At 43.7% G+C, this 17,124-nt stretch overlaps 2 protein-coding genes across 2 annotated transcripts; both read left to right on the top strand.

The window, feature by feature from the left end:
* The first annotated feature begins 591 nt into the window (after window positions 1-591).
* On the top strand, window positions 592-2,208 carry LOC118407535 (phospholipase A2 inhibitor-like). The gene has a single exon (XM_035808011.1). It carries the CDS (start codon window positions 592-594, stop codon window positions 2,206-2,208), a length of 1,617 nt encoding a protein of 538 aa, XP_035663904.1.
* A 1,683-nt stretch (window positions 2,209-3,891) lies between these two features.
* LOC118407533 (SLIT and NTRK-like protein 3) lies at window positions 3,892-13,649 on the top strand. Its single transcript, XM_035808010.1, has 4 exons — window positions 3,892-4,268; window positions 4,485-5,257; window positions 11,001-11,401; window positions 11,471-13,649. Exons 1-4 carry the CDS (start codon window positions 3,892-3,894, stop codon window positions 13,547-13,549), a joined length of 3,630 nt encoding a protein of 1,209 aa, XP_035663903.1. The 3' UTR covers window positions 13,550-13,649.
* Window positions 13,650-17,124: the final 3,475 nt, after the last annotated feature.

Genomic DNA, 17,124 nt, shown 5'->3' with positions numbered 1-17,124 from the left:
GCATAACAAGATGTTTGATGCTTAGAGCTGTTTGCTTTGTTTATGGAGGTCAAATTGTGACGCTTTGTTTAGTTTGACAATGATCAATAGCCTTCGACTATCTTGAAACCTAACTGATGTTTTATGGCTGTTTGCTTATCACGAAGCACTTGCCAAAATCTATGTAGCCGGTACTTTGAACGACCATAGTTGCTGAGCCGGGGTTGAGATGCCGCCGCCATAGAAATATAGGGCCATGATTCATACCAAAGAGACAAACTGATACGCTACTTAGATACATAATTCAGTGAACATTCATCTTAGCATATGAATATAGTTTAGTTTCTTCAGAAACTATTTTCGCAGTTGAGACATGGATACAGCCCCAAGGAAGTCACTTTGACATGTATGACCTATACACTTAACCGTGCTATGGTAAAATACAAAGATGTATGTATTAAAAAACTATATATAATCATAGCATTCGGTCGTCCTTATCTTTGAATGATGGATCAAACTCAGGAGGAATGAAATGTATTAAATACACGTACACGATTTACTTGGTACACAATATATAGAACTGCCTCTTGTTTTAAATCTTGTGCAGGCAAAATGGCCAAGAACATGAAGAAGGCGTTGATTCTTCTACTGACTACCTTGAATGGAGCTGGACTAACCGAATTCTGCAGCAGCAGCTGTCCAACATACTGCTGGTGCGACAACAGAGGCCTCAGCAGTGTTCCTCAGCACCTGCCTACAGGCATCAATATCCTCGGCTTGCAGTATAACGTCATTACAACCTTACACCAGACCGATTTCTGCAGGTACAGTAGCCTGACAATATTATATCTTACTTCCAACCAGATCTCCGTAATTAACAGCAGAGTGTTCCAGAACTCAACCAGCTTAACACAACTGGACGTTAGCAGTAACCAGTTAACCACCCTACGAGCTGACATGTTTGCGGGACTTGATAACCTGCAGCGCCTTAGCCTGCAGCACAACAACATCCACAGTATCGAGGAAGGGACATTCAACTCAACGCCGCAGCTCCGCTATCTTAGACTTTACAATAGCCACATTAGCGCCATCGCAGCTGGCACATTTGTGAGCCTATCTCAACTGTCTACTCTGGATCTGTACAATAACCAGTTAACAAGCCTCACAGCTGGAATGTTTTTGGGACTTGATAACCTTGAGACTCTTTATCTGTATAACAACAACATCCACAGTATCGAGGCAGGCACCTTCCCTACCCAGCAGCTCAGGAATCTTTACCTTGATAACAACAACATCACCACCTTTGCAACAGGCGCTTTTGTAGATCTGCCCCATCTCAACACTCTTGACTTACAGTACAACAGCATGGAGACACTATCAGTCATGGCATATGACATACTGGCCTCCATCCCAACTGTTGACATCTCCAACAACCCCTGGCAGTGTGACTACAGGATGTGCCCCTTTAAGCTAAGAATGACCGGGTCTTACCCATTTGAGAACCAGATCATCTGTGCCGGACCTGCTAACCTTGCAGGGAAAAGCTTACTACTGGACGTAAATCCTAATGATCTTATCTGTGAAGACATAACAGCACTCTACTCCACACCAAGCGCCTCGTCTTCTGTAGATCATAGTACAAACTTTCCCTTGTCTACAACAACGGGAGAAGATTTCTCTTCTTTGAGCACCTCACCTATTACTCTGCTGGAAACTGCAACATCAACAGTTTCAACATCTCCAACAACTTCCATAACATCTATCCAGCCAAGTGTCCAAACGACTGCCCACACAACTACGCCTGAAGACGTCCACTCTACACCTGGAGTGGCAGACGGCGATACAGTCCCTCCTGCCTGCTCCTGCTCCCAGCCAGTCCTTCTCAGTGGGTTCACAGGCGCGGCCATCGGAACTCTGCTCACCTCTGCCGTGTTCCTTGTAGTCTGGTGGCATCACAGGATGAAAAACAGCCCTACACCTGCACCTGACTTGACCGTTGTTTATAACAGCGCAGATTCCGCAGCTACTGTGACAACTTGTGCACCTGATGACGTAGCTGGCGGATCACAGCCAATCACAGCCCACAGGCCGGATCCGTACGACGCAGACCTGGGCCATAGGCTGGTGAGACCTCACCTTCCCCCGATAGAGGGCGCAGCTGCTGATAGTTCTGATGCTTCAAATCGCCATGACGCACTGAGGAGACTCTTTATTCATCAGCAAAACTGACCATTGAAATAGGAGCACCAAGTCTTGGAATGGAATGGACAAGAATAGAATGGAATAGAATGGAATAGAATAGAATGGAATGGAATGAAATGGAATGAAATGGAATGAAATGGAATGAAATGGAATGGAATAGAATAGAATAATCCATGATCACCACGGAGACTTAAGTCATGACGACGGATGGTTACAGGTTGCGCATGTGGCATCCTTTGAGGAAAGATTTAATATGTTTGTACAGTTGTGATGTTTTCGTAAGAGTTTAGAGAGTTAAATTTAAATTTTACTCCTGTACACATACATACATAGTCATACTCATTAACGAGTTGTAGCATTAACAAAGTTCCGCTTCCAGTGAGATCTATTATTCATCAATATAGTTAGGTCCCTGTCACTTAGTCCAGTCTCTGATTCAATAAAGTTCATTAGTGTAAGGTACGGACGACCTCTTCTCCTTTTTTGCTTCTGGGCTGGTTCGCCATGTCTAGTAACATGCCCAGTAAGGCTTAACTGGCGTTGCCTGACTTCAGCAGAGATGGGTGGAAGAGCCCCATACTGTCTTTGTTTGTTGTGTGTTTCCACCAAGGTTTGTTCTATACAACACGTAGCATCCTGGTGAAGGAACCATCCAGTTTCCTGGTCTGAAAAGTATTCATTGTCCATGACTCACAGCCGTAAAGCAAAGTTTTGCTACTTCTGAAATAAGACGCCAGGGGGCGCCAGTGCATGAGCAACGTTTTCATGGCAACAGCAAACAGGGCTCAATAAGACATACGTCATCAAAGCTGCGGGCACACCGAACTTCACTCTGCAGCTATTCTTCACTCTAAGCAGTACCAAGGACACTAAAGACCTGACAAGACTCAATAGGTGTGTACTGAACAGGTGTGTACTTAACAGGTGTGCATGGCTGACAACGTAACGTTTAATGTATGAAACAGGAATTTCATAATCACAACATAATACTGTTGGCAATGTGAGGGCAATGGACTTGCTACCCACAAAGAGCATTAATGTTAATGTAAGTGCGAAGGTTATTGGGAAATAGTGTTCTTCTAGTACAGACTGTAGTTCTGATAACAAGTACTGCGTTAGTTAGACAATGTAAGCTACAGGCACAACAAAGGTACATTTTAGCCCGTGTACTGCCCCATTCATATTTTTGTGGACCGAACAAAATCATATAGTTTCCAAGGTGTTGTTGCCACCAGACGGTGTTCAAAGGTTGGGAGAGCATGACGGGTGATATTTGCCGCCTGACTGGCGCGTGACCAGGTGTCGTTGACCGGTAACACGTGATTTATCTACCCAATCAGAACAAATGAAGCACTTGAACGAAATCCACCAGCACAGATGTTTTATATTCTAGGCAGCGTTGGAAGCTTACTAACCAAATGTGTTTGAAGAGCGAACCCAGCTACCTTTGCCCCAGAAACGACTAGACATGAGGCCATGGCTATCGTCTACCTTACATAATATTAACTGTTGCTTATCTAAAGGGACCTGTCAAGTCTCTGCTTAAGTATAGACAAAGGCACATAATTCTGATTCCAATTAAATAAGTAAAATGATTTATTTGATGACTTTGATCTTTGGATGAAACAAATCAAAGGGAAAGTGTCTGTAAACAACATATAATATCTGTTTTCTGTAGTGTTGCATCCTACGTTCTATTGTGACAACAACATGACCAACAAGATGAAGAGAATGTTGGTTCTTCTACTGATCGTCCTGGAGGGAACTGGACAGACCTCACACTCCTGCAGCAGCAGCTGTTCGTCAAGCTGTTACTGCATGAACAGAGGCCTCAGCAGTGTTCCTCAGAACCTGCGGACAAACATCAGGAGGCTTCTTCTGTGGCAAAACGTCATCACAACCTTAAGTCAGGCTGACTTCTCAAGGTACAGCAGACTGACAAGACTAGAGCTTCAATCCAACCAGATCTCCGTTATCAATAGCGGAGCGTTCTACAACTTATCCGTGTTATCTTATCTGTACCTTAACTATAACCAGTTAACCAGCATTCGAGCTGACATGTTTGTGGGGCTTGGTAACCTGGAGTACCTTGACCTGGAGAACAACAACATCCACAGTATCGAGGCGGGAACCTTCGACACTACACCGTGGCTCCACTTTCTTAGACTTCCAAAGAATGATATCCGTACCATCGCAGCGGGCGCTTTTGTAAATATGCGTCTAGTCGACAGTATTAACCTTCAGTACAACACAATCCGTAGCATCGCAGCTGGCGCTTTTTTAAATCTGTCTCGCCTCTCGGCTCTTTACCTTGAGTACAACAACATCAGCACCATCGTAGCTGGCGCTTTTGTAAATCTGCCACAGCTCCGCTATTTTTACCTTCATAACAACAACATCCGCACCATTGAAACTGAAGCTTTTGTAAATATGCCTCGCCTCACGGGATTTTACCTTCAGTACAACAACATCAGCACCATCGTAGCTGGCGCTTTTTCAAATCCGCCTCGCCTCTCGGGTCTTTACCTTCAGCACAACAGTATGGAGACCCTACCATCCATGGTATATGACATGGTGGCCTCCATCTCAACAGTTGACATCACTAACAACCCCTGGCAATGCGACTACAGGATGTGTCCCTTTAAGCAAAGAATGACTGGGCGTTATGCATTCGAGAGCCAGATCACCTGTGCCGGACCTGCTAACCTTACAGGAAAAAGCTTACTACACGACGTAAATCCTGACGATCTGATCTGTGAAGAAACGACAACAGAAATCTACTCCACACCAAGCATCTCGTCTTCTGATACAAACTTTCACTTATCAACAAGTATCTACACAACTACGCCTGATGACGCTCACACTACTCCCTGTTCCTGCTCCCAGTCGGTCCTTATCAGTGGGTTTGCAGGAGCAGCGATCGGAACTCTCCTCACCTCTGCCGGTTTCCTGGCATTCTTGTGTCGACACAGGAAGAAAACAAGTCCTGCCCCTGCTGAACTAAGTGTTACTTACAGCAGCAAGGACTCAGCTGCTACCGCGACAACCAGTGCGCATGCGTCTGATGACGTAGCCGGTAGGTCAGGAAGCTCCAGTCCAATCACAGCCGATGACCCTGATCCTTTCGACCTTGACCGTGGATATAAGCTGGTGCGACCGACTCTTCCCCCCATTCAGTGAGCAAGGCAATAGGAACATTACGTGTCAGCAGCTACAGATGCATGGTGAGGATACATCGAACTATCATGAAACACTAGAGAACACATTCATAACCATCGAAATGGGAGCACTCCTCTTTAAATGGAATAGAATAGAAAAGAATAGAATCGTCCATGATGATCATAGACTCAGAAGTTGAATCTGTTTTCGTCATGATCACACCATAGAGGCCGTAACTATGACTACAGGCTACGCATGCCATATCTTTTGAGAGAAAAGTGAAATTGTTTTTGTACAGTTGTGATGTTTGCGTAATACTTATAGATTCATGTAATCCACATTGTCTATATCTATGATTACAGCTCCACAACAAGCTCTGGTTTCTTTGAGAGAAAATGGAATTGTACATTTTTAGATTTGTATATATATTACGTACTTGTGTCGCTCGCTATGTTAAATGATGTGTAACGTTATAATTGCCATCTGATGTAAAACAGACAATATTTCACTGTGTGTCAGAATGTTTAGATGTTCGTTCCATGACAAAAGTCACTTTTATGGCTACAGAAAATAAAATTGCATTTGTGAATTTTTTGGCAAAGTCGTCAAATATGTTAATTTTTTGACGTTGTAAAATATAACAGGTAAACATTACGTCATCAATGAATTTCTTCTTGTAGATATTGAATTAGATAAACATTTACTACATTAACCATTCCTCAGCAAAAAAAGATAAAGCTGAACGGTCAAAGAGCGTCGTGAAGTACGAGAGATTAAAGACAGCCTGTCCTTCACACAGAGGGAATCTGACACCAAAGCTACACTACGTGACCATGAACAACACGTCAAGGTTATCGAAACCAAAATACCTCAAACTAAGGCGGACCTACAGGCAAACCAAGACAAGGCAGACTACCTAGAAAATCAGCCTAGGAGGAACAACATCCTGATTGATTGAGTCCCCGACGCCAAATATGAAACATTGAGCCAATGCAAACCAAAAGTGAGAAGTCTCTTGTAGGAAAAACTGAAGCTGGATCCCATGAATATATAGAATGAGAGAGCACACAGATAGGGTCGATCGCGCCATATTGTAGCCAAGCTATAAAGATAAGAAGACAGAGATAACATAATTTCAGAAAGCTTGAAATAAAAGCACTAACTAATTGGAACCCAACTTCAGGTCTTTGCTGTGGCGCAGAGAATCAGCAAAATATAAATTATGGTAAACAGCCCAAGACAGAGCTGCTCAGAAATAAATTCACACAGACAGCACCACAGAAGTCTGATCGAACTTAAAATATAAATATTCTACAGGAATCACCCAGTGCAGTAGATACCAGCATGGAATAACAAATACACCACAAACAAACGGCGTCCAAACACAAATTGGAATAAGCTTAGGCTGCCCTGCAGATAGAGAACAGCCAAATCAGCAGAAAGCTAAGAAACCTCTATGCAAATCTGAGAGAGTTTCAGAAAAAATATTTGGGCATATACGCCACGAAAAACCAGTAGAATCCAGACAAGGAAATTTTCTATCTAATCATAGAAGGCTAAAAATAATAACACAAAAACAGCACTTATGCACACAGTTCCGATAAACTTAGCTAATCATCTGAAGACTAAACACAGAAGGAAAACAGAGCTTAACTATTATCCAGAACATCTCTGAAATGAAGAGAGATTCCGAACATAAAGGGTAGACACACCAACAGAATCCAGCAGAAACTGGACAATGGAAATTTCCGTAGCGAGAAAACTAAGGCCAAAATGCATCTCCCTTTGAAATGTAAATCAGGAAGCGTCTGGTGCAAAAAAAAGAATAACCCACGGAATGAATAATTACTTAATTGATTAATCAATTAAGTAAACACAGTGGCCACCAATCAGCACGGAGCTGATCCCGACACTCATTAGATCCCCACAATGCAATTAAACCAAGAAGCCAAGATGCAATTAAAACAGCTGGACAGAAAGAGGGTCCCTTGTCCTCCCACTCACAGTTTTGCTTGCTGTGATATTTGCTATTCGACTTAGTTATACCATGCTTAAGCGTGCAAAAATAGCACTGAAAGAACTTGAACTTGTATTGTTGCTATGTATGCTGTAAACTTCCAATTAAATCAGCATATATGATAAAGCAGTGATGTGTTTACTATATTGTTATTCTACACTGTAAAACAGCCATACTGCAGCATGTATCTCTATTTGTCGTACCGTTCGTTTTGGCGACAGCCTTCCTACAAGGTAACAGACAACGTATATACATTATGCCAGACGTTCCTAACACATAGGTATCCCACATAAATATCACACACAAATAGGTGTAAAAGTTACATCATAACTACACTTCCATGAGCAGAGTAGCTTGCAGTGTGTTTCCCAAGAACTGCTGCTCCCAGTTTTACCTGCCATCCTTACGCCACTTTCGAGATTATACGCCAGGGGGCGCCAGTACAAGAACACGTTTCTATGGCAACCACAAACAGTGCTCAGTGAGGATTACGTCATCAAAGGTGAGGCCACACCGAACTTCACTCTGGAGGTATTCTTCACTCTCGGCAGTTCTATATGACTCTGTATATTAGGCCCAGACATCAACATTCAGGAAATGTTAGAGGAACGCCGGAAGGCGCTGGAGTAGCTGCAGTAGTGCCAACAACACGGCAATATAGGATGATCAGTCAACACGTACCATCACCACCGAAAACCAACTTCATAAGCACGAGACTAAAGTGGCTGGACGTTACACGACATGATACATTAGATAGCTGCGTTTATAGCAATTAACCTTTACATGTCAATAATAATACAGGACAAGCTTTTGGCATTTTGATGATTCAAAACAATGCCTCAGTATCAAGTCTCACAAACAGCCGTGACTTCAATCATATCTTTTCATAGATTCTCTCTGGACAAAAACGATTGATCCGTGAGTTTTTATACGTGTAATCACTAATCAAAAAGGCAACTACTATTTTGCCTCGGCTTGAAAGAATGAGAGAAAACCGGCACCTTGTCTCAATACAGAGGCTTCGATTTACAGTGTGTTATTCCATGATTGAAAGCCTTGTTTTTCTGGTAAGTACTACATGTGTGTATAACGAAGACAAGTAGGCAGTCGGAGTTTAAAAGCTCAATTGTTACTTCTTCAGTTGCTGCATTTGAATGAACATATTTCTATTATGTAACCAAGAGAACAAACATGTATACATTAAGATACACTCGAACAAAAACAGGTAATATGTTACCAGGTTTGGTTCAGGACCAACAGACACAGCTTAAGTTATTTCTTCGTCAGCTCAAGTTGATCTGAATAGACCTTGTGCTTTCAGCCTTAATTTAGGTAGCCGGCTACGTAAAAGTCAACACTGAGTATAAAAAGACGCGTTCGTACAAAAATACCCGCTGTGTGGTTTCAAGGATTAATCCAGGAGCGTCTTACACACGGCACATGAGACCGGGCTTTGACAAGTCTTACAATCTTAGAACAGGTGGAACAAGATAGCTCTATTGGGACTCATTTATCTCTTGTAGAAAACGACTTATTGGTGAGTTTCTTTCTATTTTCATATTTCGTCGAAAGCAACACTTAAGTTTAAGTCTGTTTTACTCTGCTGGAAAGGGATGGGTGTTGGTATCTCCAAGCAAATGACATGGTTATATTAACGTCCGGGTGGCAAACTGGTCTAGGGGGTAGGGTTGTTTCTTAGAATCAAGGAGGTTTATGGGAGATTAGACTCTGAAGGTCTTGGGTAGGAATCGTTAGCAGACATGGGATAGGGTATGACTAACATCGTCCAAAATATAAGTATCACAGGTTTTCTAAGACAGCCTGCCTTCCTAATTACAACGTTCTCAGTAGAAAGGCATTTCCACTGCCAGCAATGTATATGGACTTGGTATTAAAAGATACAATAGAAATATGGCTGATCTGCAATACTGGGTGTCAAAATTTCTGGACAGTCTGCAACGTTGATGATAAGGTTTTTTTTTTCTTTTTGATTGTTTTGAGTATGAATATCTTAATCAAAAATTAAAAAACTTTAAGGCACCTACTGCTTAAGGCTTAAGAGAATGAAAGGATATCGGTGCTTAGGTGAAATGAAAAAGCTGTTATTTGCAATTCATATTCAAGATTAGACAGAAAGGCGTAATTTAGGTAAATTTCCATTTCCAGAAGTCAGGGACGACATTGTTATTTCTTCAACTCGAGTCTATTAGTGTTGCTATGTCTGAGTTGACGCGGTATTATTATTAAACGCAGACAAGATGGCTACACAAAGACGTGCAAAAATACGTGCTGCGTACTTTTAAGGATCAGATTGTTATTTCTGCAGCTCATGTCTAAATAGACATTGTGGGTCATGGTGGTGGAGTGTCAATGGAAGGTCTTTGTACAACGTCCTTGGTCAAAGCATCACTGCGTTTACAAAGACGCATTCGTACAAAAATACGTCCCGCGCACCTACATAGTTTGATTCAGGACCGGTAGACACAAGCTGGATGGATTAAGGCTGCGTCGCTCAGAGAGAGTGAAAAGAAAAATACTGTCGCCTATGTCAAATTGCTACTCTGTGCAATTCATTTCCAATACTAGAAAGAGAGGTGCAATTTGGGTAATTTGTTTCTAATGAGCAGTATTCATTCCGCCCGTTTCAATAAGTTAGGGTGTGATTCTTATTTCGACAACTCACATCTATTTGTGTTGCTATGTCTGAGTTGACGCGGTATTATTATTAAACCCAGACAACAAGATGGGTACACAAAGACATGTCAGCACAAAAATACGTGCGGCGTACTTTCAAGGGTCAGACTGTTATTTCTGCAGCTCAAGTTTTTCTGTCTGAATTGACATGGTGAAGTGTCAATGCGACACTGTGTTTATAAAGACGCGTTCGCACATAAATACTTCTCTCGCAACTACAAGTGTGGTTCAGGACCGGCAGACACAGGTTTGATGGACTTTTTCAGCTCAAGTTGCTCTGAATAGACACGGTGGTGGTGATGTAAGGTAACGAGTGTCAAGGCAAAACTAAGTACACAAAGACACGTTGTTACAAAAACACGTGTATAGACATGATGGTGTCAGGTAACCGTCTTAGCCTCATCTGTGGTATAATCTCACAAAGACTACATATCTTAGGAGCTATGTTTGATATGCGAGACTAGCTGCCTTTTCCATATTGACAGATCAATGAGTCAATGTGAAATCTTAGCAGAAACACAGCATAAAAAACAGCCACCACATCATCGTCACACTTCCTGATGCCAGGTGAGAATCATTGTGTTACTGGATGAAAGGCATTTTGCAGCAATTTGCAGGCTACAGGTACTATCAGTATAATAACCAAGTAGTTGTGTGGATACACTATTAACTGCGTAAATAGAAAAACACAGAAGTAACGAGAGACGATATTGTATTTGGAAACAATGTACATGATAACTGTGAGAGATGCTCCTTTGCACAATATCATTCGGCATTTCCATTAACTAATGAAACCTGCAGTTATGAAAGTAAGCTGTAAACTCCAAGTGCCACACATGAAAGATGGTATAATTATGGCTTCATGGAGTAGAGCTGGGTTGCTGCGAAATTCGTGTCAAATACAAAATTAGATATCTATTTATGTCAAATTTCTCTGTCTCTTTTGCAGACAAAACGCCCAACAAGATGAAGATGCTGCTGCTTCCTCTGCTGATCATCTTTGGGGAAACGGGGCAAACTTCAGCCTGCAGCAGCAGCTGTTCATCACGCTGTGACTGTACCAGCAGAGGCCTCAGCAGTGTTCCTCAGGACCTGCCTACAAACATCACTCACCTGTACCTGTTTAGCAACGTCATCACAACCTTAAACCAGTCCGACTTCTCCAGGTACAGCAGCCTGACAAAATTGCATCTTGATTCCAACCAGATCTCCGTAATCAACAGCGGGGCGTTCTACGACTTGGGCAGATTATATTTTCTGGAACTTTACAGTAACCAGTTAACCAGCCTCCGAGCGGACATGTTTGTGGGATTAAGTGACCTTCAGAACCTTTACCTGTATCACAACAGCATCCACACTATCGAGGCGGAAACCTTTGTAAACCTGCCCAGACTGCGAAATCTGCATCTGGTATTTAACCAGTTAACCAACCTCACAGCTGACATGTTTGTGGGACTTGATAATCTGCAGACCCTTTATCTGTCCTATAATGACATCAGCAGCATCGAACCAGAAACTTTCCACGTCACCCCACAGCTCCGTAGTCTTACCCTCCATTCCAACTACATAACAACAATCGCAGCTGGCACGTTTGTGAATCTGCACCAACTAGACAGATTAACCCTACATTCCAACACCATCAGCACTATAGAGGCTGAGGCATTTGTAAATTTGCCAGTACTCAGCACATTGGATCTATCTCGGAACAACATCAACGCTTTCCCCATAGAGGCCTTGTATAATCTAAATACTTCAGCGCTGTCAGATCTTAGCATGGACGACAACAGCATGGAGACACTCCCACCCATGGCGTATGACATACTGGCAAATATCTCAAATGTTGACATCACAAACAACCCCTGGCAGTGTGACTGCAGGATGCTGCCCTTTAAGCAGAGGATGACAGGTGTTTCAGAATTTGAAGAACAGATCATCTGTGCCGGACCTGCTAACCTTGCAGGAAGATTGTTAGATTCTGTACATCCTGACGACCTGAACTGTGAAGAGACAGGTACCTCGGTCTCTCCGGGTTCTACTGATGGTACCTCTCCCTCGCCAGGTCCTGTCAGTGGTACCTCCCCCTCACCAGGTCCTGACAGTGGTATCTCCCCCTCACCAGACCCTGACAGTGGTACCTCCCCCTCACCAGGTTATGTTGATGGCACCTCCTCCTCACCAGGTCCTGTCAGTGGTACCTCCCCCTCAGCAGGCCCTGTCAGTGATACCTCCTCCTCACCAGGTTCTGTTGGTGGTACATCACCCTCAACAGGTTCTGTTGATGGTACCTCCCCCTCACTAGATTCTGCTGATGGTACCTCCCCCTCAGCAGGCCCTGTCCGTGGTACCTCTCCCTCAGCAGGCCCTGTCAGTGGTACCTCCCCCTCACCAGGTTCTGTTGGTGGTACCTCCCCCTCACCAGGTCCTGTCAGTGGTACCTCACTCTCACCTAGTTTTGTCAGTGGTACCTCCCCCTCACCAGGTTCTGTCAGTGGTACCTCGCCCTCACCAGGTTCTACTGATGGTACTTCCCCCTCACCAGCTTCTACTGATGGTACCTCCCCCTCGCCAGGTTCTACTGATGGTACCTCCCCCTCGCCAAGTTCTACTGATGGTACCTCCCCCTCGCTAGGTTCTGCTGATGGTACCTCCCCCTCGCCCTCAACGGGTTCTACTGATGGTGCCTTCCTCTCGTCAGGTTCTGCTGATGGTACCTCCCTCCCGCCAGGTTCTGCTGATGGTACCTCCCCCTCACCAGGTTCTACTGAAGGTACCTCCCCCTCACCACGTCCTGTCAGTGGTTCCTCCCCATCACAAAGTCCTAACAGTGGTACCTCCCCCTCACCAGGTTCTGCTGATGGTACCTCCCCTTTGCCAGGCTCTGTTGATGGTACCTCCCCCTCACCAGGTCCTGTCAGTGGTACCTCCCTCTCACCAGGTTCTACTGATGGTACCTCCCCCTCGCCAGGTTATGCTGATGGTATCCCCTCACCAGGTCCTGTCAGTGGTATCTCCCTCTCACCAGGTCTAGTCAGTGGTACCTCCCTCTCACCAGGTTCTGCTGATGGTACCTCCCCCTCACCAGGTTCTACTGATGGTACCTCCCCCTCATCTGGTTCTGCTGATGGCACCTCGCCCGATGGTTCTGCTGGTGGTACCTCACCCGGTGGTTCAGCTGATTGGTTCTACCTGCCATCTTTCCTCAGCAGCCTCCTTGGTGTGTTAGTCGGGGTCTTTCTCATCTTGGCTGTTTTGTTTGTGATCTGGTTTAAAAAGAGGAGTAACAAAACCAGTCCTGCCCCCATCCCGGCCCCGGACACACACGCCAAAACCAAGGACCGTGGTCAGGTACGAGATGACGTCAAGGGAACAGGAGCAACAGAGTCTGATGACGTAGAGCGCGGATCCAACCCAGCCCACGACCCAGTGCCGTACATTTTCGACCCGGGACACAGGATGGCGCGACCTCCCCTTCCCCCAATACATGGGGCAACTCCTTAGGCAGATAACCACAGTGGAACACATCCACAGCTTCCAATGTTAATGATGGAATCTAGCCAAACTATCATGAAACTCTGAAGAAACATTCCAGTCATCTACACGCGTGACCATAATAATAATCATCTGGTGTATTTTGCCAGCCAGTAGGTACCCAAAGTATGAGTAATGAGGCTGTTTAACGTGGTCGAGCACGGGTCGAGCACCTCCTCGAGCACGGGACCCCCGTTTTACGTCCCTCCCGGAAGACGATTTCGTGGAAAACTTCGTGAGGCTACAGCAATCCGGACGTCCTCGGTTGGTCCCCCATCCAAGCACTATCCGGACCGCGCGTTGCTTAACTTCCGAGATCGAGGGATCGCGCTCATAAAAACGAAGTCAAGACACCAAACTGCACAGCTTATGGCCCATTCCATGAACAAGGCTGACGGAGCCCGACTGAAAATTTGGGGTTAGTCCCAACTTATTTGAAGTGTTGGTCTATGAGTTATGATAACTGTGATGTTTAATATGAGACATTGACAAATATACTTGGGCCACAGGATGTAATCATATGTTTGGTTTGTTTTCTGTTACTGCACTGCGTGGTTAAGGGTTTTTTTTTCACCAAAAAATATACTTTTTGCATTGACGGAAAATTGTATTTAATTAGAAAATTGTCCTGTTTGATATAACGTTAGAGTCAGTTATGTTATCAGAAGTACTGATGAGTTTGTATTGTTTCATGTACTGTACAAATGCTGTGTGGTAGCTACAGGTTTTAATTGTTTGTTTCAAATTGCATTTGTTTTGTATCTCTCTGCGCTCTTAAGCTTGTACTTGTTTATTTTCATTAGAATTGATCGTGTGAAAGAGAGGGCAAAACAGAGTTATCTACACCTTTGCCCTCCTACACATTTGTATACTGTTTATAATCACTGTTTACTTGTTATGTTTGCTTGAGACGTTTGAATAAAGCCTCCCTTGTGAATAAATCCATTTTTGTGATTAATCTAGATCTGTGGAACGAAGATTTAGATTTTTTGCGGGACTGCTTTACAGCAAAATATTACAGTGTCAACGCGTCAATACGTACTCACATAACTGATTATATAACTACGTAATAATGCGGTTGCGTTTAACTACCTGTAGCAGCTCCTAACTGAGTATAAATGCCCAGAACTTTCCATAACTTAGTACAAATTATTGCGTATAACTGCCTATAACTGAGTATAACTGCCTGTAATTGAGTATAACTGCCTATAACTGAGTATAACTGCCTATAACTGAGTATAACTGCCTGTAATTGAGTATAACTGCCTGTAACTGAGTATAACTGCCTGTAACTGAGTATAACTGCCTGTAACTGAGTATAACTGCCTATAACTACCCAAAACTGCCTACAAGTTAGTACAATTGTTCAAGAGTATAACCGTGTATAACTGATTATATCTGTCTATAACCGAGTATAACTTCATTTCCATAAGAATTGCTAGTTCAGACTCAAATAGTAGAGAACTAATGTTCTTCCCATGTAGAAAACGTACTCAAAATGATTCAACAGCATTCCTTGTGCACCAATAAAGTAAAGTAGCGTATTTCAAAAACCCTAAAAACGTACTCACCCCTTCTTTCAAAATGTAACAGTCCGGGCGAACCCCCTTCCCAGACGCCTCTACTCGGAACAAAAGGTGTGACCACACCTGGGGACTTCCTGTTTCCCTGCTGCCGGTCGCCAGGTGTGACGACTAGTTTCACCTCCGGCCTGTGAGTTAGCTTCATGTCCGTCTGAAGAAGAAAGATCAGACGTTTTTGACAGTATTTTCGACAAAGAAGGAAGCTGTTCTTCATTCTGACGACACCGAGAACAACGCAGATCTGACAAGACTGAACAGGTGGTACCTAAAACCTAGCACCATCGTGCGAGCAGACCCTGTCAACACGTCTATTAAGGTAAACAGCCAGGTAAAAAGTCGCCCAGGCAACTGGATCGGATTTTTGAAAAGGTCTACAACATTTCGTCAGTGACAATAAAGCGTCTGACTTACATGAACCATCTGACCATTTCCCAAATCATATCCAGTTGCTTGAGTGACTGCCTTTTGGCAAACCTTATCGATTTGTAAAAGGCTAGACGATATATTACACAACAGGGTGCTACTATGGGCTAAAGGCTGCATTTGGAGGGAAACTTCCCCAAGACAGTACAGGTGTCCCTGTGGAAACAGTACATGTATATGCGTTGTGTTGTGTGTGTTTGTGTGTGTGTGTGTGTGAGGGGGGGGGGGTCTTTATAATGTTGGCCTGACTATATATATGTGTAACTGAAACGTAACACCGTTACCATCGTGCAAACAAACCTTGTCGCTATGTTACAGACTGAACAGTAGTATTACAAGACAAGGTGCTACTGTGTGCTGAATGCTAAATTTGGAAGGAAATTTCCGGTAGTCCCTCTGGAGGCACTAGGTACTAGGGGGTTCGTAAGTTGTGGGCATCTTATCCTAAACTGGTGAATGGCATCAATGGCCATCAGTCTCGATTAACGTTGCTTGGTTAAAGGACAAGAGAAGAGCTGGAGACTATGTTTTATGGGGAAACTGTTTTTGGCTTCCCTACAACAGCGTATGTACGCATAAGTCACGACTTTTCTTAAGGCTTTTCGTCCATTTGTGGACAAACGTAAGCCACCGTCCTGAAAAGTGTTGATTGTGACTGTGTGTCTTTACGCTTGACTTGTACAGGGTTACAGTACAGGCACGCATGCTCCTTTGTCTGGTGCTTCTCCGGTATTTTAAACATTGCAAAGAGAACGTATCGTGTTACAGTCCCTGCATTCAACGGAGGGAACCGATATGTTCTTGTATACTTGTAATGGAGATTTATACTCTTCTGTGTTTGCGTTTGTCACTGGTCCGCTGTGTATAGTCTTTGGCGCTGGCCTTCAGCACACAGAAGCAGCAAAGAAACTTGCTGACCCATGTGCCACTGGGCACAACAAGGGTTACAGTTACACACACACACTTTGTGTATGAAATCAGTATTGAATGGGCGAAGATTACAAACTGTGCGTTGAGAGGGATGAAGACACCCATATGTGGCATTTCTGCACTTGAGGTACCAAAACAATAACGGTGTAATGTTTCTCCCTCTGTTTATATAGCGAGTGGCACTAGTCTGTTGATAAACTAGTTTGGAATAGCCCATTCTTTTCACTGTAGTCTAGAATAACCCCGTGTCGTATTGCTGTAAGCCTTAATGAATACTGAACATACTACCTCTACAGCATGTATCAAGTTTGATTGTTTCTTTTCAAGGTGAACAAACTACCTGGCAAGTGTAGGATCGGTGTCGTCAACTCGCACTAAACTTGAGAGGTACTGAGAAAAGGTTCTTGTACATCTTTTGGGATACACAGATCAAAACAGAGTCCCTCATCCGTTTCCTATCACTCTAATGTATCAAAATAAGTACGAACGCACAAGAAAACAAACATAAAACTACACTGGAAACAAGACCTTCGTACACCGAGGCAACAAGAGATTTCTATTATTTGTAAGATAAAAACAAATAGTAATGGAGAAGGTAAAGACCAAGAT

This window comes from Branchiostoma floridae, unplaced genomic scaffold (assembly GCF_000003815.2).
Source record: "Branchiostoma floridae strain S238N-H82 unplaced genomic scaffold, Bfl_VNyyK Sc7u5tJ_1421, whole genome shotgun sequence".
NCBI lineage: Eukaryota > Metazoa > Chordata > Leptocardii > Amphioxiformes > Branchiostomatidae > Branchiostoma > Branchiostoma floridae.
Note: the sequence above shows the minus strand (reverse complement) of the source record. Positions and strands in the feature narration are given on the sequence as shown.